The 27,040-nt window shown below is 43.9% G+C and overlaps 1 protein-coding gene across 2 annotated transcripts; it reads right to left on the bottom strand.

Annotated features, from left to right (window-relative positions):
• Positions 1 to 1,600: 1,600 nt before the first annotated feature.
• Positions 1,601 to 26,305, bottom strand: LOC147440319 (transferring glycosyl group transferase). Of its 2 annotated transcripts, none has more exons than XM_086530103.1 (3): positions 25,712 to 26,305; positions 2,851 to 3,632; positions 1,601 to 2,256 (listed from the first exon to the last, which is right to left on the bottom strand). In XM_086530103.1, the coding sequence occupies exons 1-3, from the start codon at positions 26,189 to 26,191 to the stop codon at positions 2,016 to 2,018; spliced, it is 1,503 nt and encodes a 500-aa protein (XP_086386229.1). In that variant the 5' UTR covers positions 26,192 to 26,305; the 3' UTR covers positions 1,601 to 2,015. The 2 variants fall into 2 exon arrangements, with proteins under 2 accessions (XP_086386229.1, XP_086386230.1); XM_086530104.1 differs by having other exon boundaries at positions 2,851 to 3,625; positions 25,712 to 25,905.
• Between the last annotated feature and the right edge of the window lie 735 nt (positions 26,306 to 27,040).

The raw sequence follows: 27,040 nt of genomic DNA, 5'->3' as shown, positions 1-27,040 counted from the left end.
GAGAGAGAGAGATTTGCACCACCCAAACTAGAGTGCTATGCATGTAGAGAAAGAGTTAGAAAAGAGGAGGAAGACACCAAACAAGGGCAAAGGCTACTCCTCCACATGGGTCCCTCACTGAGCCCATGAGATTCAGTTTATAAATCTCACAAAAGTTTCAATGATAAAAAGAGTTTCTAAATAGAGATTATAGCAGAGCTTTTTCCGTAAGAATCCAACATCCACCACTAAATTCAAGATGATTCAACGATCTTCCACTTGTCAACCATACAATAAATATCTGCTAATGTAACATAAATAAATACCATTACAATTCATATCATGTTAATGGGATACCATAAAGGACGATGTAGCATAACTACTTGTGCACCAACATAACCATGTCAATACACGAAATCTAGCATACATGACTTATCATGCACTTCAGAGTCTTCGGAGGACACAGTCAAGCAACATTCATTGCATTTAGGAGCATCTAAAAATTAGTCTTTTTGCAGTGTGAGAGCAACAAGGAGTTTCCTAGGATTGAAAACATGAAAGAACTCATCAAAGTAGATTGCAGCATAGATTTGACACAAAGAATACACTAAAAAAATAAAAACGGAGAGCTTGAATGACCAAATGAGCAAGATCATTACCCACAAAAAGAAAAAGTAATTGCACCTCAAAACGGCTCTGAACTGCTAGTACAAAAAAGAAGACAAAAAGATCTTTAATACAAATACCCACACAAATGCCTTTGTTGCAGGTTTATGTTTCAATCATTAACCTTTGTATGCCTCAAGCGGTCTATTATCAATCATCTGATCATCAATGTTTTCATCAAGATGATGCTGTTGAGTCCTGTTGAGTGAGGGTTTTAGTTCAAAGTTTGAAATAATCGAGTCTTGTTGAGCGAGGATTGCTAATAGAGTCCTGCTGAGTGTGGATTTTAGTTCTAAGATTGAAATAATTGTGTTTAATCACTAAACCGTGATTGCTTTTCAATTCCTGTTTCAGAGAGGATCATTCATGCATGAGCTGCATGTAAAGACAACTTTTGCATTATACAGGTCGACGCAAAGCCCAATCCTAGATTTCTTCAATGTCATCGATACAGAGCCCAAAAATATTAAATCATAAATTCATGAACTTTCTAGTCAGAGCATTGAAACACATCAAGAGCAAAAGCACAACAAAACCACTCGTAGCTCAATTGGTTGAGCCTAAAATCTAACCCCAATTTTGAGGTTCGAGGCTCGGAGGCTGCACTCAATGGGTGTTACCAACTTCTCCATTAAAGGAATTGTTCCCACTGTATGGCCTCTTGTGGGTGTGATGTGTATAGCAAGTCCCGTTGTAAATACTCAGATATGTATAAAGTTCTCCCTGTTTAAGTCTAACAGTGTTACCGACTTATCCATTAGAGGATTTGTTCCCACTGTATGGCATCTGGTGGGTGTGATGTGTATAGCAAGTCCGGTTGTATATACTCAGATATGTATAAAATTCTCCCTGTTTAGATCAAAGTTGCCCAAAAAAACCACTGGACAAGAAATGCAAGGAGACAATACGAGGAATCTCATGCCGGCAGAGGCACGTATGAGCCATGATGCCATCATTCCCATAGCACAGCCCGAGATGAACTTCAAGTACAAATCCTTACAACTAGTCGATAAGAAAGAACACTTGAAGTGATCATGCTCCAACAATCACCGTTGACATTTTAATGATATTTCTTATGAAAGATGAAATCACAAGATCAGGCTCATCTGCTTCGAGCATATAAGACTGCAAAATTTTTGTATCAAAGACGGGGCTAGAATCCCCTCATAAGAATGTTCAATGGAAATGAATTTTATGCCAACACAAAAATTGCTAGGATTCCGGTAATTGGGTCCACAAGCTGATAGACATAAAGCCAAAACATGATGGCTTTCTGCCCATCCTAAAGACATCCGGCAAGACAAAATAATGCAGAAAAGATTACCTGCTGAAAAAATTGCTGTAGTTACAATGCTCGCAATTTGCTCAATTCAAAACCCAAATTTGAAGCCACCAACTTTGGCATCAGTTACCGTCTCCCAAAAAGAGCCAGACTGACTTTGTTTGGCTTTTGCTGCAGCTTTTTTTTCAAGTTCTTCGATAGAACCAGGAAACAACTGCGCATACGTGCTCTTGAACTTGCTATACAGATTGACCCGGTCTCTTGTACCTGATATCAATTGAGCTGAATTTGGTCGCTTAAGAAAATCCAATACATTGAGAAGATTGCACCTGTTAACGTCTTCAAAAAGTTTAATGATCGAAGAGCACAACCAACAATAATCTTCTCGCAAAAAACCAAAATAAAGCCTTCGCCCGTGGTGGCCAACAATAACATTACCATGAACTAAGCTAAAGCAAAGGGAAAAACGGTACAGTTTTGGCAAATGCAGTGAACAGAAATACTGGCTCTGTGTGAGAGTGGCATAAATTGATCATAAAAGAATTTCGTACATGTTAACAGTTAACAAGTTGACAAAGGCAGGCATTCGAATCAATTATACAGAACTAGACTTGATGTGGACACCTCCATTTCCAAACATAATACATTAATAGATTGCTTTTATTGAAGATTCTCAGCAGAAAAAACAGAACACATCAACACGTTTTCCCGTATTGATGTATACCATCATAAGCTCAGAAAGTACTTCAAAAACATGAGAAGGGTCAGAGAAAGACTAAACACGACAACTTCAGACAATAGAAAGGCTAAACAAAAAGTAGAAAAAAGAGAATAACCGTAGCTAATATCAAAGGCAAACATGGTTTAAGTGCAGCACTTCAAATTGCCGTTGAATCAGCAAGAGTGAAAAGGCCACACAATACCTGCTCACGTAGTTTTGTGTGATTGCAATAGATTCCTCCAGATTGATAACCAGATGCCACCAACCATTAGGTACAAACATCAATTCCCCTGCTTGGCATATGCATTCAACAGGTTTTCTCTTCCATTGCTTTGTCTGCTCGTAAAAGTTCATAAACCATTCCATTATGGACACAGGTGCAGCCACCTCCACACCATCTGGACTAGGATGCACACCTGGAGGATTAACATCTGGAGGAAAAAGTATCCACTTTTTAGTACCCTTCACGACGGCATTCCAGGCAGATGTGCTGTTGGGATCAATGTGGAAAGAAGAACCTGACCTAGCAGGCCCAACTATAAGCCAGCGATAATTAGGCCTATCCTTCCCTAAAATAGAGAATAAATCCTCTCTAAAGTATATTGGGACCTCAAAATCTTCACTTAGAGTGGGCATTTTCTCGGTAAAATGAGGGTCGAAAAGATACAAGGGACGCTCTTCACAAACAGCTTCCGAGTACAAGAAATAGTCTTTCATTGTCATCTCCACTGGCCCTACAGCTAGTTTTGAGTCTCCAGCCGATTTCACCAGATACTCTTTGTTCCACTTCCTCAATGCTGGCCAATCAGACAAGGCATCCGTTATGAGTACTGGCCTATTTTGTTCTTCATAGCTATCGATAAACTCCTGCACAGAGAGGTTGGTACGCCTGTCAATGTTATCCACTGAGAGCCATCGCTCTTTCATACTCAGGCTGCTGCACAGCCAGCTTTGGAAAAGATGATCCGAGAAAAAACCTGCCACCTGCTGATGCGTTAGTCACAAGTCTTTGAAGGCAGAAAAAAACTATGCAAAAGATGGATAAAATGTGCTTCTTCAAGTAGAGCCTCTCCTATGGGTTATGTACTCAAAAAACAGAAAGTAAATAGCGTACAGACCGCAACCCCAAACAGAAACAAATGGAGGCTGACAAATGTTTCCTTCTCATTCCTCACTTTACCCTTTTATCATTACACTACTTTAAATCATGATAACGGGTGCTAAATAGGCTGAGTTACATTACTGTTCCAGCTAGAGTAGGCATAACTTTCCCTTTTCGTTTCTCGAAAAAACTTTCCCTTTTCGTGACCATCATAATGCACACCACCATTAATCATGCCAACGTGTGTATCTGTAAAGCCGTCATCCCGATGATTCACATGCTGAACTTGACCAACTCTCTTCCACAAGCTCAAAGTGAAATCTTGTATGCTCCTTGTCACAAGTTTGGTGACGTGGCACCCCTAGGGGTTTAGAGCCACTAAAGACTTCTAAATTATCGACAAGCCAGCCAAAAAAGCAAGAGACCTAAAAACTGCTGACATGGATGCTGTATGGACAGCCCGCAAATCACGGAAGCTGCTGACATGGCACTGTACAGACCCCATAAAACTCGGAACCAGCTGTAAGCGTCAGTTTTGGCCCAGTTGCTTTTGGGGATAGACCTTTTCATATACACTGCTTTTCAAGTCCAGGGGCCTTTAAATATGAAACTAGGGCTCTCTTCTCTCTCTCTCTCTCGCATTCCAGTTTGCAAGAAGCAGAGCATAGCCCGACACTCGTATACCTAGATGAATCCAAGATAACCGCAGATTCAAGCTTAAAGGAAAGTGCAAGGTATAGACACATGGTAGTCACACAATATAACCATCAGCTCCATCATGTATAGTATTGACTAAATACAAGACCTCCCCACTAACGTCGTTAGTGCCCAATAGTGGGTGTAGAACTAGGTACTAACATATGCTCTCAAACACAACACACACCACACAAACACACATGAGCATACATCAACACAAAGTTTAGCGTTTAGTTTCTATCATGACATGACTCCGGAGATCAAGAGCAGACTCAGCCATGATGAAGCCTAGCACTAAAAGAAGTATTAAATAGGAAAAATTAGCACAAAATGAAGTAGTTGACACGGCATACGCACCACAAAAGATAGAGAATTAGATCAACATCAACTGGTTGTAACTTGGACAAAAACTTCACAATGTGAAGTCTGCACTGCACGTCCGTTATACGACTAAAAAGTATACGTAGATAAATCCAGGATAAGCCTAGATTCACCCCAAAAGGAAAGTGCGAGGTATAGACCCATGATAGTCACCCACAAGACAATATAACCATAAGCTCCATCATGCATAGTGTCGACTAAATACCTCAACATCCCCACTAGCGTCATCAATGCCCAATAGTGGGTGTAGAACTAGGTACTAACATATGCTCCCAAACACAACACACACCACACGTATACACACAAGCATACATTGACACGAAGTTCAACGTACTAGCACAAAAATGAAGTGGCTAATAGTGTATACACACCACAAAAGATAGAAAGAATTAGCACAATATGAATTGGTCGTAATTGGGATGAAAACTTCACAATGTGAAGTTTGCATGTCTACTATACGGCTAAAAAATATATCTAGATGAATCCACGATAAGTGTCACAAACCGGAGCGCACACGAATACTCAATAAGCTGAAAATAAATATACTCTCAACCAAAAGAGACATGGGAGAAGATCGACACAGTATTGGGGACCAGAAGATGGGTTGGTCCCCCCCCTTAAAGAGAATCTTTATTAGGGAGAATCTTTTTACAAGTACAAGAACCGAAGAAACCCCTCCGTTCTAAATCTCAGACTTGAAGATCGATTCCTTTGAGCGGAACATTCCAAGAGGCAAGCTCTCAATTCCTTTTCCGTCTGCATCCGGAGCATGAAACTCCGAAAACCGTTCCTGATTCCGTTTTCAGAATCCCCGGGCGTAGGCTGAGGCCTCCTTGCTCCTCCTCTGTGATGGAGTACCTGCAAAAAGCACAAACACGAAAACGACGATTCGTAGAGCGTATTCACAATCTTTAACAGTCGCTCTAAGTGCGGAAAAGCGACGCTCGCTTGATGGCTTCACGCGATCACCTACAAATTCTCGACGGTGCAGGCTCCTTGTGCTTGCACTGGCAAGACTGGAGAGAGAGAGAGAGAGAGAGAGAGAGAGAGAGAGAGAGAGAGAGAGAGAGAGAGAGAGAGAGAGAGAGAGATTTTATTATGGTCCTCGGAGGTCAAATATGACCTATGGGACCAAAGTTACATGTGATGTAGTATGTGTATGGCTAATGAGTCACTCTCGATGCTCCAAAATTGTAGTGATGAGAGTTGCAATGGAGAGCCCATATTGTGGCTGGAAGAGGAAAATGTGTAGGTCTAAGTCATGGCTGAAAATGTGAGAGAAGCAAGTTCGGATGTGACCAAAAGCTGAGCACTCTAGTAGTGTGTGGTACTCAGACTCTCGAACTTGCAGTGAGCATAGTGTGCACAGTCGATTTGACTGTTCTCCATTGCCCCAACGCCCTATCTCGCATCAAAGGGAATGGGAGCTAAGCCGAATGGCTGCGATAGTGCGTATTGCCGACAAGGGGATAGGCTCAAGCATGTAAGTGTGAGTACAGTTTCCTCTTTCAGCGAAGAATTTGTAGTTGAGGGCAATATGGGTGGTGTAATGTATGAAGCGTGACCCACTGGATTTCTCCCAAGCCGTAATACATTGGGGTTGCAGAAAGCTTCATTCACTTTGGGAGTCAATTGAAGCATCATGTAGCAAGTGTAATGCATCCCATCTCCCAAACCACTTCTTTATGGCTCGGATGGGTAGCCAGAATAGCTGCCACGTATCTTCCCACAATAGCAACAAGGAGGCTGTCATTGGCAAACTACGGTTGCATTGTCAGAGGTATTTAGGGCACAAGGACTTTTACATCATGCCTTAGGAAGGGTGTGACGCTCTCTTAGGAATTCCTCGGTTCCACAAGAACAGCGCAGTGGTTACAAGGAAAGAACGAGAAGGGTAAAGAGATTGTACTTGATGTAAAACTGAAGGGCGAGTCTGTCTCACTTATATTGGTGTCACAAACTGCTGACATGTAAAAGCCTAAAGAATGGGGCCAACTTACATATGCCAGCGGAGGAACCCTAAGAAGAACAAGTACCAGAAGAAGAAGAGTCCTACCAACTTATGGGGACCCCGTCCGATGGGGCCCCAATGACATAAAGGGATTAAAATAAAGCAGGACCCGCACACACGCAAAACAAAAACAAAAACAAACCAAAAAAAAAAAAACACTGATGACGTGGCAGGCTGTATGGATTTCCACGTTTTGCGTTGGCTGATAACGTGGTAGGCTGTACGGATTTTTCCTTGTACACAATTCCAACACAGTTCAGAATTTCCTCCTGACTATGGATATTCTCTTTTTGATGTACTCATCACCCACCTTGTGACGCATCAGGAATACCCATCACCTAGTCCTTTCCTACCGAACTTACGGTACAATCTCCTTCGTGATGCTCTATGTCACCCATCCTATGACGCATCAGAGATGTCCGTTCCCGGATGGTCAGATACTTCTTTTCGATGCTCCCCGCCACTCATCCGATGTGACGTATCAGAAGTACCCGTTCCTGGTGGCCTTACACATATTCCCGTTCTCAGTGCTCCCGTCATTACTTTAAATGACGCACTAGGAATACTCTGTACTCGGATGTCTCCAGTGAGAAAAACCCTCACTTAAAATTTCAATAAGTCATTTAGAATTATTTTTCTTGGTGTTCCAAGCGAGAAAACCCTTCTCACTTATAAATCCAATAATTCAATTAGAATTATTTTCCTGTCAGATAAAGCCAATTTAGCAACAGCTTCCCAATTGCATATGTTGACTGTAAGGTGTAGCGGAAGTGAATGTTGAACTTTGCTCAAGATGAGTACTCCGAACTATGCTCAAGGTTCCTTTTACTTACGGAAGGGAAAGCCTTCCGTTCCTTTAGTGAGAGTGCAAATGATCACAAACAAAGTGGTAAACACTGTGAATGAAGGTGCTAAGACTGAGAGATAGAGAGAGAAGAATACTGTCACGTGACACATCCCAACCCTATGTGTCCGTGGACAAGCTACACCACAACAGGGTTCCCTCAGTTCAGTCAAGTCTAGATTAGCAATGATCTGGCACTTTTGTGAGTCTATTCGTAGACCGTGCATGCCCAGTCACTTAGCATAGTATATAAGCAAACCCAAGTTAGCACTTTCTGGCAAAAGAGACAGCAGGAGCTTCCCGCTCAACAGGCAACTTCTCAGTAGTACCCCCCCTCATGACACCCTAGCGCTTTCAAGCAGATTCCCATAGCCACCCCTCACCTTCCCTGGTGTTTTCTAGCATGGCTACATCGCCACAGACCCAGATTCCCCCGTCCCTTGCAGGATCGACCACAGCACTACTCAGCCATCAGCGTTTTTGAACTCTGCCCCAGATCAGCCCTAGCGTTTTTGCTCTGCTGCAGCGTTTTGGTTTCAGCCCTAAACCACATCGGATCCACAACGTTCCCAGCCTTGGGACACAGAAGCAGATCAGCCCCAAGTTGGTTGCAGATGTTTCCCCATTTTCAGCCATAAAAACGCAGCCAAAACAGTCATTTTCAGCCACCGAAACAGCCCCGAAATTCAGCGATTAGAAGATCTTAGATTTCAACCATGAAGTCGTCGTCGTCACCACCAACGTCGTCATCGACATAGTCCATTGCATACGCATTGTACACCTTTGTGCAATCAAAGTAGACCACTCTCGCCAACGAGAACGGGGCCTTCGGAGGAGGGTTTTTACAACGTCTCTGGTGTTGTATCTCTCTTCTCTCTCTATCTCTCAGTCTCATACACTTGCACGCACAGTGTCCATTCACTTTGTTCGTGATCATAGCACTCTCCATAAGACGGAAAGCTCTCTCTTTCCCTAAGAACTAAAAGGAACCTTGAGCAATAAAGATCACTAATCTTGAGAAAATACAACATTCATTCCGCTGCACCTAACATTGGTATCAGAGCTTTGGAAGTGTTCTACATTACTCAAGGAAAGAACCACAAGAACCACAAGAATTTTTTTTGCTTGTTGAGGTCGCATGAACCCAAGTTCGCTTGGGCGTGGCGATTCCTAATCGTGTTTTGTTGAAGAGTGACAGGAATCCCAAGAAAGAAGGGCTTGTCCAGCCTACCCTTGTGTCTCTTTTCACTCATTGAGAGCGGACCGTGCACTTAGCGGCCGGCCAATCGACGTGAGGTGAGAAAAAGCAACCTTGGTGTGAGCGCAAGGCCGCCAAGGGGTGCGCCCGCCACAGAAAGGAGTAGAACTCGGGTGAAGAGAAGATCTTTCTCAAACGCGATTTGCAAGCGAAAGAACACCTCAAGAACCTCAAGACCCCCAAGAACTCAAGTTTCTCGTGAACTTAAGAACCCAAGACCCGCAAGAACCCAAGTTCCTCGTGGACTTAAGAACCCAAGACCCCAAGAACCCACAAGAACCCACGATTGCAGAATGGTCATCACTCGAAGCGGAATGGATACTTCGCTTGGAGGTGATGAGCATGAGAGAGGCTAAGAAGAATTTTCCCCACCAGGAGGTTTTTCCGACCCTTCCCCATCTACGACACCGATTGCACTAACTCCTATGGAGGCTTTCGACAAGAGGATGATGGACAAGAAGTTAGAAGACAAAGCAAGAGATGCCCAACGAGAAGCAGAAAGAAAAGCCTACAAAGAAGACATGGCAACCATCGAGCGTAAGTACCAAGAAAGAATGGCAACCATAGCGCGTGAGAACGAGCAAGCACGCTTGGAAGCCAAAGCAAGAGAAGCAGAATTTGATCGAGCGAACAAAGCAAGACAAGCAGAATTTTATCGCGAGAACAAAGCACGAATGCAAGCGATGTTGCGACTCTTTTCTCAAGTGTCGACACCGATGCAAGAGATTCGGGAAAAGAAGACTCTCTCAGTCTCTTCTTCTCCACAGCATGATACACAAGCTTTGCATGATTGTGTGAAGCATGATGATGATTTGAATGACAATGAGTTGCATGAAGATGATGTGATTGTTCACAGGAATGATGTGTTAGTGGATGCTTTTCCTAGCGAAGCTAACCTCGTTGTAGATTCGATCAATCACGAAGATCCGATCTTGGCTTTCGAGTTGAGGTCCAAAGAACCCCCACAAGACGATTCGATCATTCAAGAAGAAGCGATCTTGGCTCTCGAGCCTAGGTCTCAAGAACCCTCACAGGAAGTATTATGTGTTCGCATGATTGATACGCACGCATTGATCGAGTGTTTCATTCATGACGGTTTCCTGTATTTTAGTCAGCATCGATATGTGATCCCTTTTCCTAGGCATGACATATTGCATGTTGAGCACGTTTCTCTCATGGATGAGCACGACTGTATGCGGATTGTTCATGAAAAGCTGAAAAGTTTGTATGTCAGGAAGTCACATTCCATGTCTCTTCCTTGGCATGACACAGTTTCCGAGCGAGCACATGATAGTATGAGCACCAAGCATGGGCATTTCCATTGTGATTTGCCACAATTGATTGATTTTGATCAAACAGAAAAGATTCGACCTCATTGTTTGCTTGTGTTTGTTGAACGGGTTGTCACTCCGTCTCTATGTTCATCTACATTGCATACAGTCTTTAGAGAAGACAAGAATTTTTTCCTTCACTTTACATGGAATGGGTATGTTCATGGTTTTGTGTTGGAGATGGTTTCAGGAATTTTCAGCCATGGAGATTCTTGAAGATGGAAGAAGCATGACTCTCGACAAAGTTGAAGCATCGAAAGAGCCACAGAAGACTTTGTGTCGCTTTCGGCGCGGCCCAAAGAAGCAAGCGTTGCAGACCTTTATGAAGTTCAAGTACCGCTCGATCCACACAGCAGAGTGGGCCGGCGAAGAGTCCCTTCCAGGATTCCGGATGTTGTATCTCCCTCGACGCCATACAGTTTGGTACCAGTACCTCACTTTGAAAAGGAGGGGATGTCACGTGACACATCCCAACCCTATGTGTTCGTGGACAAGCTACACCACAACAGAATTCAGTCAGTTCAGTCAAGTCTAGATTAGCAGTGATCTGGCACTTTTGTGAGTCTATTCGTAGACCGTGCATGCCCAATCACTTAGCATAGATGCATATCCTCCAGTTGCACACAGCATGATCATCGGAATTCCCATCAGAATCCATTAGCATCAGTTAGGGGAATTTTCCAGTGCATTTAGCCTATTTTCCCTATTTTTGGTTATTTTCACTTATTATTTTTAAGTGACTTTCCAACAAAAGTAGGTAGGGCAATTTTGCTAAGGTAATATATAAGCAAACCCAAGTTAGCACTTTCTGGCACAAGAGGCAGCAGGAGCTTTCCGCTCAACAGGCAACTTCTCAGCAGTACCCCCCCTCATGACACCCTAGCGTTTTCAAGCAGATTACCATCGCCACCCCTCACCTTCCCTGGCGTTTTCTAGCATGGCTACATCGCCACAGACCCAGATTCCCCCGTCCTTGCAGGATCGCCCCCAGCACTACTCAGCCATCAGCGTTTTTTAACTCTGCCCCAGATCAGCCCTAGCGTTTTGCTAGCGTTTTTGCTCTGCTGCAGCGTTTTGGTTTCAGCCCTAAACCACATCAGATCCACAGCGTTCCCAACCTTAGGACACAGAAGCAGATCAGCCCCAAGTTGGTTGCGGATGTTCCCCCATTTTCAGCCATAAAAACGCAGCCAAAACAGTCATTTTCAGCCACCGAAACAGCCCCGAAATTCAGCGATTAGAAGATCTCAGATTTCAGCCATCAAGTCGTCGTCGTCACCACCGTCGTCGTCATCGGCATAGTCCATTGCATCAGTCCATTGCATACGCATTGTACACCTTTGTGCAATAAAAGTAGACCACTCTCGCCAACGAGAGTGGGGCCTTCGGAGGAGGGTTTTTACAACGTCTCTGGTGTTGTATCTCTCTTCTCTCTCTATCTCTCAGTCTCATACACTTGCACGCACAGTGTCCATTCACTTTGTTCGTGATCATAGCACTCTCCATAAGACGGAAAGCTCTCTCTTTCCCTAAGAACTAAAAGGAACCTTGAGCAATAAAGATCACTAATCTTGAGAAAATACAACATTCATTCCGCTGCACCTAACAAATACGACACCAGAATGTTGTCAAACCCTCCTCCAAAGGCCCCACTCTCTATGGCGGGAGCGGTCTACTATTGATTGCACAAATCTCTACAATGCAATGGACTTTTGCCAACGATGTCGTCGACGATGAAGACGACGACGATGAAAATGCTAAGGACTGAAATCTGCAAATCTTGTATCTGCTGAATTCTGACTCTATGTTGATGACGACGGCGATGACGACGATGCAACAACGACGCGCTGAAAACGCAGATTTCAGCATCTGCGTTTTCCAGGCTGAATCTGCACACACTGGTTGATCTGACCGTGCGGCGAGGATCTATTGCGCGAAGGTGAGATCTGTGACGTTCGGGACTTGATCTGCAATGTCCAGATGCTGAAAACTGAAAACGCTGATGCAAAGAAGGTTGTGACGCCGGAAAACTGAAAAAATGCTAGGCTGAAATTCTGGTCCAAAAACGCTAGGTCTGAATCTGTCTTCTACCGCCGGCTAATCTGCACTGCAAAACGCTCGGGCTGATCTTTGATGAAAACGCTAGATGTGTTGCTGCAGAAAACGCTAGGGATGTCTACTGCAAAAACGCTAGGTGGTCTTGTTGGTCTTGCTGAGAAGGTGCCTGTCAGACGATGGGTCTCTACTGCCTCTTCTGCGAGATAATGCTAGCACTAGGATTTCTTATATACTCAATTACAAAGTTTTCCCTACCCAGTTTCCCAACAGTCACTTATTAATAATAAGTGAAAAATAGCTAAAATAGGGAAATTAGGTCTGTGCACTATAAAAATGCTCCTAATGTGTTCTGATGGTAATCTGATGATCATGTTGTGTGCAACCAGAGGATATGCATCTACTCTAAGTGTATGGACATGCACGGTCTGCGAACAGACTCAGAAAAGTGCCATAACACTTCCTAAGCTAGGCTAACTGAACCCCTGTCATGAAGTAGCTTGTCCACGTACACATAGGGTTAGATGTGCACATGACATCCCCTCCTTTTCAAAGTGAGGTACTGGTACCGAGCTGTATGGCATCGAGAGAGATCGCCAAAAGCGTCTGGAATCCTGGAAAGGACTCTTCGCCGGCCCACTCTGATGCGTGGGTCACGCGATACTTGAACTTCATAAAGGTCTGCAACGCTTGCTTCTATGGGCCGCACCGAAAGCAACAAAGTCATATGTCACTCGTTCGATGCTTCAACTTCGTCTATAGTCATGTGTCTACCTTCTTCAAGAATCTCCGAGGATGAAAATCCCTGAAACCACTTCCAACACAAAAACATGAACATAACCATTCCATGTAAAGTGACTGGAAAAATTATCGTCTTCTTTAAAGACTGTGCATGCAATGTAGATGAACATATAGATGGAGTGCAAAACCGTTCATCAATCCCATGCAAACAATGAAATCGAAACTTGTGAAAGGTAAAGTGATACGACGGTTCTTAGTTAAGTTCAAGAACTATCTAACAGTGGATGCGAAGTGGATGGAGGAAGAGGACCTAGCAGATACTCCTCAGATTTTGGAACTTTACCTTGAGGCACCTTTTTCCGCACCATCCACCTGCGGGTTCCTTCCATTAACAGGATTTTCCTGACGCGAATCGGCATCCGTTCCTTGCGGCTTCTTGATTCCGTCCAAAGCCTTTTGGACAGCCGGCAACGAAATGAGTTGTTGCAATTCCGCGAGTAGGGCTCGCACTTGCTAAAGTTCGTCTTCAACGGTTCTTCCGTGGCTTGTCATGGTTCTTCTCGTTCCTTCCCGGAATCGTCCTTCTTTGCAGAGAAAGAGAGGAATCCGAGCTCTGATACCACTGTCACAAACGGGAGCGCACACGAATAATCAACAAGATGAAAATAAATAATCTTTCAACTAAACAAAGTTGAGGGAGAAGTTCGACACAGTATTTGGGATCAGAAGATGGGCTGGTCCCCCCCCCCCCCCCCCCTTAAAGAGAATCCTTTATTAGGGAGAATCTTTTTACAAGCACAAGAACCGAAGAAAATCCCTCCGTTCTAAATCTCTGACTCAATGGTTGTTCCTTCCCGTAAGGGAAATCCGAGAGACGAGCTCTCAATCCTTTTTCCGTCTGTACTCGGAGTCGAGACTCCGCAGACAATTTCCGAATTCCGTTCCCGGAATTCCCAAGCGTAGGCCGAAGCCTTCTCGCTTCTCCTTCGCGATGAAGTACCTGCAAACACACACACAAACACGCGACAACAATTCGTATGGCGAATCCACAATAGATACCTGTCGCTCTTGCGCGGGAAAAGCGACTTCCGTGCTTCGTAGTCTCGCGATCTCTTGCGTTATCTGGCGGCAGAGTCTTCTCTTGCTGACGTTGGTAACTCCCTTTCAGTGAGGGCATGTGGTGCTTTTATAGCTCCTTGGCCATCACACGAATAGCTGCTCGAGTAGAGATCGTGGCCGGTTTTTTTTTTTTTGTTCTACCCGAAATAGGGAGAGAGAATTCGCTGGCTGGTTTTGTGGTATATTTTAAAATTGGTCTGAACCTGCCCAAAAACTCAATAAAACCTTATAAGTTAAAAACAATGCCTTTCACAACACTTCCCAGGCGTCCCTCGACGCAACCACATGCACGAATGCAATGCAAACATAGATTCCTCAAGGGAAAGCGTCAGCTCTTCCCGGAAAACTCGTTAAAATATTCCGCTTTTTAAGAAAAGCTTCTCAGAACCCATCTTTATTCTTGTGCTTGCGTCTTTACGCGTATTCCTCTTTCCAGTTCGGGTTTCCTGCCAGACCAATGAGATATTCCCTTTCCGATGCTCCCGTCACCCCATCACGTGATGCATCAGAAATATTCGTTTCCCGGTCTCTCCCACCGAACTAACGGTAAAACCCCTTCGCAATGCTTAATGTCACCCATCATACGACGCATCAGAGTTTTCCGTTCCTGATGGCTTTTAATAATTACAGTAGATCTACAGTTCCTAACCTTACGGTTCAAGTGCACATCTTTAAATATCCTAATTTCAATAAAAAGAAATTACTCGAGAAAATAAGAAAATAAGAAAATAGTCCATTTAGCAACATCCCTCTGGCTTCTAAACAGTTGTCCTCAACTGTAGCGCTTGTACATATCCTTCCAGAATCTCGGGATAGGGTGCTAATTCCTACTCGGTCATCCACTGAGCATCTAGAGTAGAATAATTCTTAAACTTTACCAAATACTTCCGTGTAATCTTCCCGGACTTAAGTGGCCGGTCCTGATGATGAATGATCTGTTCCGGTTGGAGTATTTCTTCCGTTTCCTCAACCTCAGGAGGTTCCTCAGCAATAGGCCGACTTGGAGGCGGTCCCACATATGGCCGGAGTAAACTAACATGGAAAGTATTGTGGATCTTCCAATTAGATAGTAAGTCTAATCGGAACGTCACATCGTTCACTTGGTCAATTATCTTAAACGGCCCATAATAGCGATTGGAAAGTTTTACCACTTTCCCTTTATGAGTCGCTTGTTTCTTTAGTCTTGCCTTCTCAAACTTGAGTAAGACTAATTGACCGACTGTTAAGTCCAGATTCCTTCTGTGCTTGTCCACAGCTTTCTTATGTTTTTCTTGAGAGCGCAAAATTGCTCTCTTAACTTGCCCGTAGGCCGTGTCCATATCCCGGACAAACTCATCTGCTGCGAAAATCTTATCCTTAGTGACAAGGATCGATGGAAGCAAAGGCTTACCATAGAGAATCTCAAAAGGTGCTTTCCCCGTAGACGAATGCACGGTATTGTTATACGCGTACTCAACAAGGGGCAAATACTTCTAGTCAGACTGTCTTTCTGACACATAAGATTTAAGCATATCTAATACTGTGGAATTAGCGATCTCACTCTGCCCATCCGTTTGAGGATGATATGCAGAAGAAAAATTCAACTTTGTGCCAAGGTTATCAAACAAGGCACGCCAAAAGTTGTCTGTCATGCGAGGATCTCGATCACTCACAATAGACTTGGGCAGCCCGTGATGCTTAAAGATCTGTGCTAGAAAAATTCTAGCGATATGGTTTGCTTTGATTGTTTTCTTAACTGGAATAAAGTGAGCTTGCTTGCTAAATCTGTCCACGATAGTCCAGATCGCATCATTTCCAGTTTGAGTCTTTGGGAGATCCATAATAAAATCCATGGCAATACTCTCCCAGGGTTGATCAAGCACAGGTAAAGGTTGGAGTAACCCAGGCGTCTTATGCCGATCATACTTTACTTTTTGGCAAACCAAGCATTCCCTGACATATTGATCAATGTCTGCTCCAAAAGAAATATCTTTCCAATGCTAAGGTCGTAGGGAGAATTCCCCGATGACCTGCATATGGTGAAGCATGTGCTTCTTCCATGATTTTCTTTCTCAATGGTTCTGCCACGCAAATTGCTTGGTGGTGATAGAGGTAACCATCCCGAATAGAATAAGGATATTCATCCTCTCCGATCTGTAATTTATTCCAAGTGGAGGAGAAGTCTGGGTCATTCGGATACAACTCTGGAAGTGATTCCAATTCTTGGTGATACACAGAAGTAACTGCGTTCACCCTAGGCCGTCTAGACAATGCGTCTGCAGCCACATTCTTACTCCCAGCCGTATGGAGGATCTGGAAGTGAAACATGGACAAAAAGATGGCCCATCTCATTTGCTTCTCAGATAATTTCCGTTGCGTAAGAAAATACCGCAAACTTTGGTGATCGGTTTTGATCACAAAATCCGCTTCTAGAAGATAATGCTTCCAAGTAGACAAGGCGTGGATCACAGCCATAAGTTCCTTCTCGTAGATCGAGGCATGCAATTCTGCATCCTTAAGTCGTCTACTTTCATAAGCCACTGCATGGGCTTCTTCGTTAAGCACTGCACCGATGCAATCACCTGAAGCATCGCAGTGAACCTCGAATGGTTTCCTTAAGTCTGGCACTATCAAAATAGGTCCATGTCTTAATAGGTACTTTAGCCTACCAAAGGCACCTTGTTGTCTCGATCCCCACCTGAAAGGGATCTTTTTCCTTGTTAGGTCATGAAGTGGTCCTGCTACTTGAGCAAAGCCTCGGATAAACCTCCGATGGTAAGAACACAATCCCAGAAAACTTCGTACATCATGTACCGTAGTGGGAGTTGGCCAATCTTGCACGACTTGGATCTTTGCGGGATCCATTTTCACTTGGTTGTGTGAGACTATATGGCCAAGATAGTGTATCTCAGTGAGGAAGAACACACTCTTCTTTGCATTCACATGCAACTCATGCTTTTGCAATTCCTGAAACACTATATCCAAGTGCTTCCGATGTTCCTCCTCAGTCTTTGAAAAGACGAGTATGTCATCAAAGAACACTCCTGTGAAAGCTCGGTGTGGGCTGAAAATTCGGTCCATCATTCAATTGAATGTGGCAGGAGCATTGGTCAACCCAAACGGCATTACCAAAAAGTCATAAAGTCCAAAAGTTGTGCGAAAGGCAGTCTTATGGACATCTTCAAGGGCTATGCGTATCTGATGATACCCGCTTTTTAAGTCAATGCGACTAAAAATGCTTGCTCCATGCAGCTTATCAAGAATATCATCAATCCGGGGTATCGGAAAGCGATTCTTGATAGTGATCTTGTTTAGAGATCGATAATCTATGCACATTCGAAACGTGCCGTCTTTCTTCTGCACCAGTAGAACTGGAGAGCAGTAAGGCGAAGTACTTGGTCGTACTAGACCTTTTTCCAGAAGCTCGTTGACTTGCTTCAAAATTTCCTCTTGCTGAGCAAGACTAACCCGATAAGGGGGTAGGTTTGGGGGAGAGCTACCGGTACGAGATCAATGCGATGATCTTCCGGACGTTCCGGAGGTAGCTTGTCTGGTAGAGTATCCGTGAAACAATCTTTATACTTTTCAAGAAATTGAAAACGTTTAATTTCCAAACTAGAGAGCGAACCCTCATTAGTTTTATCTTGTCACAAACAGGAGCGCATAACAATATAAAATACATTCGGATAAATAGATTTTATCACTTCTTACTGAAGCCAAAGGATATAGAGAAAAATAGATAGAGAGAGATAGAGAGTGAGAAGATCGACACAATACTGGGGACCAAAAGATGGGTTGGTCCCCCCCCGTAATAGTATCTTTATTACTGAGGAGAAGTCTATACAAGCACTTGAACCGAACATATTACCACGTTCGTTCTAGAATAAGACTTGATGGTTCCTGGAAGCCTTAGCTTCCGATTCCTAGGGCAAAACCCTATTCCAAGGAACTTCCGTTCCTTATTCCAAATCCTTGAGAACCAAGGTTCTCGCCTCTGGAACTCACCTTCCAGACTCAGGGCATGACATCCCTGCAAATCTTTTCTAACTCTGTTTCCAAAGTCCTCTTCCTGCAGATTAACTCCGCTTTCCTGGACACGAAGTCCTTCCCTTGGGAATTTCAACTTCTGGATTACATCTCGAGAGTCTACCTCTCTTCGATCCGTGGATCTGCTTCCCAAACTTGGGTACGAAACCCTTGGGCTGATCTGGCTCTAGTTCCTCAGAGCACTTTTCTCGTGCAGAGGCTCATGCCTTCCTCTGCTCCTACTCCCTCACGAAGAGGAAGTACACCTGCAATCAAATACTCAGAGATAATAACATGAAAACGTTACCTTCAAAGTCTCGATGCTCGAAATGCAACTCGGTTCTCGAAAAACAATTCCCCGGAAGAGATCTCTACATAGAAAATCCTCTCTTCCAATCTTACACACAGAAGAGGTGTGTTCTCGGGTTCCTTCTCGTAGATCAGCCCCGTCTACGACGTTTATGGGCTGAAAACAGAGAAAACGAGCAACTTCTCGCGATGGAAACACGCTCCGTAGGCACTTCTTCGCGAGGGAACTCGCGCACTGGGTCTTGGCGACATCTGGTACACTTGGGGCAGCCATGGGCATCACCAGCAACGTCTTCTTTACGGCTGAAAATCTGCAGCAGCATCTCCTCCTTGCAAAGATCGGTCTTCCCCTCTGAGTGAGGGCATGTGATGCTTTTATAGCTCCTGGCCACGGGCACGAACAGCTGCTCGCATAGAGATCGCAGCCGTTTTTTTTTTTTTTTTTTAATTTTTTTTTCTTTTTTTTTTTTGTTCTGCCAAAAAAAGAGAGAGAGAAAACATTGGCTGATCTGTTGCCTTATTTATCAGATGGCTGCCCACTTATTAAGTGGGTGGCCGACGTATTTTAAAAATAGTCCGAACCTGCCCAAAAACTCAATAAAACCTTATAAGTTAAAAACAATGCTTTCACAGCACTTCCCAGGCGTCCCTGGATGCAATCACATGCACAGTTGCAATGCAGACATAGACTTCCTCGCGGGAAAGCATCTGCTTTCCCGAAAAGCAATCCCGCTTTCTCAAAAAGCATCTGTTTTTCCTCAAAGTTTCCTCTGAACCCATCTTCATTCAAGTGCTTGTTTTTCCTTGTGCACAATTCCAACACAGTTCGGAATTTCCTCCCGACTATGGATATTCCCTTTCAGATGCACCCGTCACCCACCTTGTGACGCATCAGGAATACCCATCACCTAGTCCTTTCCTACCGAACTTACGGTACAATCTCCTTCACGATGCACTATGTCACCCATCCTATGACGCATCAGAGATGTCCGTTCCCGGATGGTCGGATACTTCCCTGTCACCCATCCGATGTGACGCATCAAAAGTACCCGTTCCTGGTGGCCTTACAGATATTCCCTTTCACAGTGCTCCCGTCATTACTCTGAATGACGCACTAGGAATATTCTGTACTCGGATGTCTCCAGTGAGAAAAACCCTCTCACTTAAAATTCCAATACTTCATTTAGAATTATTTTTCCTTGGTGTTCCAAGCGAGAAAACCCTCTCACTTATAAATCCAATAATTCATTTAGAATTATTTTTCTGTCAGATAAAGCCAATTTGGCAACATATCTCTTTCACGTGTGAAAAATCAAGTAAGCAGAAACGCACTTCTTTATTTTCTTCTTAAATGGAGATATGGCTTACAATAGGGAATAGCCAATCCCCTGCATCAGCAAAAATTTTAATGTTCTTGCCCTCATGCTCAAAAGCGAGGGTCATAATCTGGGACCGGTTGCATATGGTAATGCCATGGCATACCGAGGATGATATCACATTCCTCGATAGGTGCCATCAAAAAGCATTCGCGGTCCTTGTATTCACCAATCTGGAGATTGAGTTGTCCTTGCACAGGAGTTGCATTGGTGGTCAACCCCTCAAATGCCGATCCGGAAGTGACTGGAGTTCCAAGCTGAGCCGTTGTAAGGCCCAAACGTTCTACAGTTTCTAGTAAGATGAAGTTGTCCGTCGATCCAAGGTCGTAGAGGATCAACACCCGTTGGTTATTCACAGATCCCCAGCCTTTAAGGAGCTGGGGCTTCCCTTTCTCGGTTTCTGTATTCCCTTGCACGTCAGGAATGGAATTCAAGCTCAGTGGAGCGGATTCCTTCTTCGATTGTTCCTTCTTCGAAGAAGCTTGTTCCTGCCGTTGCTACCGAACAGAGCAGTCGGGCTTCATATGTCCTTTTTCACCACAGTAGAAGCACCTTCCTTGCTCTTTGAAGGTTTGTACTTGGTTCGGCGTGAGATACGTAAGCCGTTTTCCGGTACCCTCTGGCTCCTTGGGCTCATTTGGGGAACGCTTTTTTTCTTGGTTGCCATGGTCATCATAGACCGCTCTTTGCCTTGCACGGTATGTGCTATGTTCCATCCGTCTGGGGGTACTAGTGGAATGTAAATCCTTGGCAATGATTGCCGACTCCATCATCCGCTGAAGGGTGTCATGTGGGTACACCTTCATGCTCTTCCGAAGCGGTGGTTGAAGACCTACTTCAAACTTTTGCATCTTTTCTTCGTCGGAAATCTTCATAAAAGGCGTAACTTTTAGAAGAACCGACCAAAACTTGTCAACATAAAGCGTGACTTTCTCTTGTTCCTTCTGGGCGAGCCAGTCCCATTCCTTCCGAATGTCCTTCTCGAAATCAGGTGGAAGAAATTGTTCATAGAATTCAGCTTTGAATTGAGCCCAGGTTCTGGCTTGAGTACCTTCCAGAATTTTGGCTAGCCACCAGTTGCTTGCAATCTCCTTCAGATGCATCCCAACATGACGCAACTTGGATTTTTCAGTGAAGTTTCCGTTGGCATAAGCAACTTCAAACTGCCTGATGAAAGACAGTGCCTTGGAGATATCTCTCCATCCTGTGTAGTTATCAAACTTCACATCCTTGTCACCGGATTTGAAAATCCGCATCTTGCGGTGACGTCTGCGGTTATCCCTCTTGATCTGGGGCTTCTCTTTAGTAGCATGTAGGGAAGTAGTAGGAGTTTTCTTCTTGGGAGAAGATTTAGATATTGTATGAGAAGTAGATGTAGTAGTATAATCAGGAGAGTATGATGGAGAAGAGATAGAGACATCCTTGCTTTCATTAAGCACAGAAAGTTCTTTTTCCTTGCCCTTGCTCTTGGAAGGCAGTTTGTCCGGATCCGGAGATCCCTTGTGCGTTTCGGCACCTTTTTCCGCACCATCCACCTGCGGGTTGCTTCCATTAACAGGATTTTCTTGACGCCCATCGGCATCCGTTCCTTGCGGCTTCTTGATTCCGTCCAAAGCCTTTTGGACAGCCGGCAACACAATGAGTTGTTGCAATCCGCGAGTTGGGCTCTCAGTTGGTGAAGTTCGTCTTCAACGTTTCTTCCGTGGCTTGTCATGGTTCTTCCCGTTCCTTCCTGGAATCGTCCTTCTTTGCAGAGACAGAGAGGAATCCGAACTCTGATACCACTATCACAAACGGGAGCGCACACGACTAATCAACAAGATGAAAATAAATAATCTTTCAACTAAACAAAGTTGAGGGAGAAGTTCGACACGGTATTTGGGACAAGAAGATGGGCTAGTCCCCCCCCTTAAAGAGAATCCTTTATTAGGGAGAATCTTTTTACAAGCACAAGAACCGGAGAAAACCCCTCCGTTCTAAATCTCTGACTCAATGGTCGTTCCTTCCCGTAAGGGAAATCCGAGAGACGAGCTCTCAATCCTTTTTCCGTCTGTACTCGGAGTCGAGACTCCGCAGACAATTTCCGAATTCCGTTCCCGAAATTCCCAAGCGTAGGCCGAAGCCTTCTCGCTTCTCCTTCGCGATGAAGTACCTGCAAACACACACACAAACACGCGACAACAATTCGTATGGCGAATCCACAATAGATACCTGTCACTCTTGCGCGGGAAAAGCGACTTTCGTGCTTCGTAGTCTCGCGATCTCTTGCGTTATCTGGCGGCAGAGTCTTCTCTTGCTGACGTTGGTAACTCCCTTTCAATGAGGGCATGTGGTGCTTTTATAGCTCCTTGGCCATCACACGAATAGCTGCTCACGTAGAGATCGTGGCCGGTTTTTTTTTTTTTGTTCTACCCGAAATAGGGAGAGAGAATTCGCTCGCTGGTTTTGTTGCTTTATTTTCTAAGTGGCTGCCCACTTATTAAGTGGGCGGCCGGTATATTTTAAAATTGGTCTGAACCTGCCCAAAAACTCAATAAAACCTTATAAGTTAAAAACAATGCCTTTCACAACACTTCCCAGGCGTCCCTCGATGCAACCACATGCACGAATGCAATGCAAACATAGATTCCTCAAGGGAAAGCGTCTGCTCTTCTCGGAAAACTCACTAAAATATTCCGCTTTTTAAGAAAAGCTTCTCAGAACCCATCTTTATTCATGTGCTTGCGTCTTTCCTCTTTCCAGTTCGGGTTTCCTGCCAGACCAACGAGATATTCCCTTTCCGATGCTCCCATCACCCCATCACGTTACGCATCAGAAATATTCGTTTCCCGGTCTCTCCCACCGAACTAACGGTAAAACCCCTTCGCGATGCTTAATGTCACCCATCATATTATGCATCAGAGTTGTCCGTTCCTGATGGCTTTTGATAATTCCAGTAGATCTACAGTTCCTAACCTTACGGTTCAAGTACATATCTTTAAATATCGTACTTTCAATAAAAAGAAATTACTCGAGAAAATAAGAAAATAAGAAAATAGTCCATTTAGCAACAGCCCCCTTTTGACCAATTGACCTCAAACCACCCGTGTGGGGATTTTTAAAGACGAGTACAAAGGCCGCCTCAAAAAATCGATAGATTTATGGATTTTTCTTACCATTACACACATCGAATAATCTCTCTCTCTCTCTCTCTCTCTCTCTCTCTCTCTCTCTCAACCTAATGTGTCACCCTGGCCCCCTCGTATTTACCTCTAGTTGTAGTTGGCTGCCAACTTACCTTGTTCACTCGTGACTCAAGTCTCACATCTAGATTTTCATATTCCACATGTCTTGACAGGTGAATTTGTATGTATATTCAATATATGATTAAAAGTACATACGTGTAAAACAAAACCTATGTTTTGCTTTCTTTGAGCTCCGAAACGAAACGTTTCAAAAATCTCAAAACCCCAAAAGGCACGAAACCCCGAAATGTCTCATGTCACACTGTTCTACAGCCTCCATCACGGTGACAAAAATAAACTAGTTGATGTGTCGTACACATCACAAAAGATAGAAAGAATTAGCACAATATCAAATTGTCGTAACTCGGACAAAAACTTCAGAATATGAAGTCTGCATGTCCGCTATATGACTAAAAAACATACCTAGAAAAATCCACGATAAGCCTAGACTCACCCTTGAAGGAAAGTGCAAGGTATAGACCCATGGATGCATGGGTTGCTAGTGTGTCCTCCTCCTATTTTTGGATCATCACTTCAATCATCTGCTACTTTTAGAGTGTCGAGTCATCCATTTGCCATTCCGGGGCAACCAAATCAACCACCTACTATTTTTGGAACCCCAAATCAACCATATACTATTTTTAAGGCAACTAAATCAACCACTTGCTCTTTTTGAATTGCCAAAATCAGCCATCTACTGTTTTTGGCAAATTAGCCGCCTACTATTTTTGGATCGTGGAGTCCACCTACTATTTTGTCAAAACGTTCCCTTGAAGCACCTCAAGCAGCTCAAGCTTCTCAATAAATCCTAATTAGTTCGCAATTTGTGATAGACACTATCTTCAAATTCTAGGAAAATACCCAACAAACAAAGGCAATCGAACGCTAGCAATCTCTCTCATCAAAAGCATCCCACTCCATCTTCTTCTTTCTCCCTTCAATATCTTGTCTACTTTGCTTGAATGAAGTTGTGCACTGTTTTTGGGTCGTCGAGTCCACCACCTACTATTTTTGTCAACAAGTTCCCTTTAGGCACCTCAAGCTGCTCAAGCTTCTCAAATAAATTTTAATTAGTTTGCAATTTGTGATAGACGCTATCTTCAAATTCTAGGAAAACACCCAACAAACAAAGACAATCAAGCACTAGCGAACTCTCTTATCAGAAGTATCCCACTCCATCTTCTCTCTACCTTCACTATCTTGTCTACTCTGCTTGACTAAAGTGTTGCACTATGATCATTAGAATGTTGCAATAGAAATTTGCGTCATTATTCAATTACTAGTCCCAATGCCCTCTGCAAATTGAAGCAATGTCCTTCCCATGTGCTATAATGGACTCCAAGAATACGCAATCTGTTAGAGATGATGTAGCATCACTACTCATTGGTGAGCCCTCTTCATGTGCGCCCTCTTCATGTGCATCCTCCGCATGTCTCCATACTTTCATCACAAAATTCCACTACTCAAGCTCCTCCCTTTCAAGATTGCAAACCTTCAAGGAATGAGGATCTACAACACAAACTTTTGTCTTCACCAAGGGTAACAATACTACCTCTCCGTTTGTCTGCATACCATGTGCCTCCATCACAAAACTCCACTACTTAAGCTACTCGCCTATATGAATTGCCGACCTTTCAAAAATGCGGATATGCAATACAAACTTTTGCCTTCGTCAAAGTTCAAGACTTTGAGCACTCCTAAAAGTTCCTGAAGCCAGTTGTTTTCTTATTCCAAACAAAAAACTCCATAGAAGAATCAAGGTTGAAAATCATTCCTTCTTGAACTTCTTGAAGAAGAGTGCTATGCAATGGTGAAATTTCCTCTGCTCGTAACCTAATTCTTCATTCCAAGCTGTTTTCTTCCATAATTTCCTCGATGACACCTTCAAGTTGGACTTGGTAGCAACATGGGCCACCTTCGGATTGTTCCTTCAAATACCCTCAAACCTATAAGTAGAAGTTATGGGACTCTTAATTGCCCATGACCACTCCACTTTCATGGTTTACTCTCTAACAAGTCAATGTCAATTAAGAGAAACACCATCATACCACCCTTTTCACTTCAAGACTTCTATGTCGGTAAAGTTGTTGCTAACATGAGGCAACTCATAGCTCGTGCTTGGATTGGCTACCATATTATGAAGAAAGACTGAGGTTCAAGTTTGCCTTCTCAAAGGAAGCCCAATCATCCAAAAAGCTTTACTCAGAATTCTTCATAGTGTGAGTACCAAACACACAGAGATTCCAAACAAGAATTTTTAGTTCTTCCTACATTCACAAAATGTCACCCACTCCATTGTTCGAGCTTTAAAGAGTATGTGCCCACTGCAACACTTGCTTGCAAGCATTGTTAATAGCATCTAGTCCACCACAAGCAGTAAAACTTCAGCACTGGTGTGATGCACAATGGTGTGCGAAATGTAGCACATCGATGCACAAAATGACACCGGAGACAATCAAGACGCATTGATTTTCTTCCTACTTGATTGAAGTCAGCTCACTATGTTTTTATTAAAGTTTATTTAGCATTTTAATCCCTGTATTTCAACTTTCTTATCTAAACATGTGATTAAATACTATTCAAAGATGCGAAATCAAAAAACCATGCTTACTTCTAAGACGGGCAGAGGAGGAGGAGACAAGGGTGATATAGCTGCTGCATAAGAGCATCTCCAATCGATTTTAAAACGAAAGTCTCCCCCAAACTTATCCAGGACTAGGTTTCTCCACAGAAAGTCCTGGTGAGAGAAGACATAGAAGGATTTACTGACAAGAGAGAGCGTGACGAGGTCAATCTCCTTGAGAAACCCTAGAATTTCACATAGGATTTCATCGCTTAGCAAGAAGAGGGAGCCGAGCCCGCAATCTCTGATGTTGTGTGTAAATGAAGAAAGGAAAAGATTTCCAAGAGGCTGGACTCCATAGCTAGAAAGCCCTTTCTCCAGCTGCAAGCCTTCCTCTCGCTCATGGTCAATATCGGGAGCTTCTTGTGAGTACGAGACTCTGTTCCTCTTAGCACTGCGTCTCTCCTTGATGACTCGACTCTTCCCTTCCTTCGCTTTCGTGTCTACACCCGAGCCCCGTTCCCCCATTCCGCTACTGCATTGCCTACTCCTGGTTTGGCTGTTGTGTCATTTGAGTTAGCCTACATACAGGGTGAACTTTTTCGCGAATCCAAATTTGAGGATTTTAGTTGTGATTCTTGATTTGTTTGCAACACAATCAAGGCTTATGTCATCTTGTCCCTCAGATGCATGCGCAGGGTAGACCAACCTCGTCCATAAAGGACACGGGGCCAACTCGAGGGATCGACGGCGCTGGAGAGATCCAACGTCAATTAAAGCTCCATGAAGACAAAAAATTAGGGTTCCCAGTCGGCCGTCGCGCCTTCAACCCCGGACCTCCCCCGCCACACTCCTTAGCTCTATCCAACTCGCCTATTACGCATCCGTGCACATGTTGCGAGTCCGCGCGTACATAAAGTCTGCCCCCCCTTGCTACGGATATCCGACGGTCTAAAATCCGCGCGACGCCGATCGCGCGCCCCTGTCGTAGATCCCATGAAAGTGACCCCGTGTCACTTATAAACGAGGGTAGACCAAGCCACTCCAAGCTCCCCGCGCAATCACTAGCGATTTGCAATGCATCTAAAAAGATTACTCTCTAAGCAGTACTTGACATCCACTATCTCTCAACTATCTCACCGAGATCAACTATGCCTCATCTGAGGAACTTATTGCACATGATAATGTGTGTATGATGCGTCACTGGGCAATGACAAACATACATCTCCTGCACCCTCTATGTCACACGTTGAACCATCAACAAGTTGCACACAATCGAGTCTCTCACTAGAAAAACTACTAAACCACTCACGACATGGTGTGACGTAGATAGCTTCATCACCATCTAGTAACCATTGTGGAGAAAGTGTGTTATCC

This window comes from Adiantum capillus-veneris, chromosome 15 (assembly GCF_014529385.1).
Source record: "Adiantum capillus-veneris isolate H3 chromosome 15, ASM1452938v2, whole genome shotgun sequence".
In the NCBI taxonomy this organism is placed as follows: Eukaryota; Viridiplantae; Streptophyta; class Polypodiopsida; order Polypodiales; family Pteridaceae; genus Adiantum; species Adiantum capillus-veneris.
This window is presented reverse-complemented; position numbering and strand designations above follow the sequence as displayed.

Excerpts from the sequence above, each read along its gene's own strand:
- LOC147440319 (XM_086530103.1), bottom strand. The coding sequence starts at position 26,191 with ATGGGGGAACGGGGCTCGGGTGTAGACACGAAAGCGAAGGAAGGGAAG. Across the intron at positions 3,633-25,711 it reads CTCCTCTGCCCGTCTTAGAA|GTGGCAGGTTTTTTCTCGGA; the intron begins GTAAGCATGGTT and ends ACGCATCAGCAG. Across the intron at positions 2,257-2,850 it reads ACACAAAACTACGTGAGCAG|GTGCAATCTTCTCAATGTAT; the intron begins GTATTGTGTGGC and ends AGACGTTAACAG.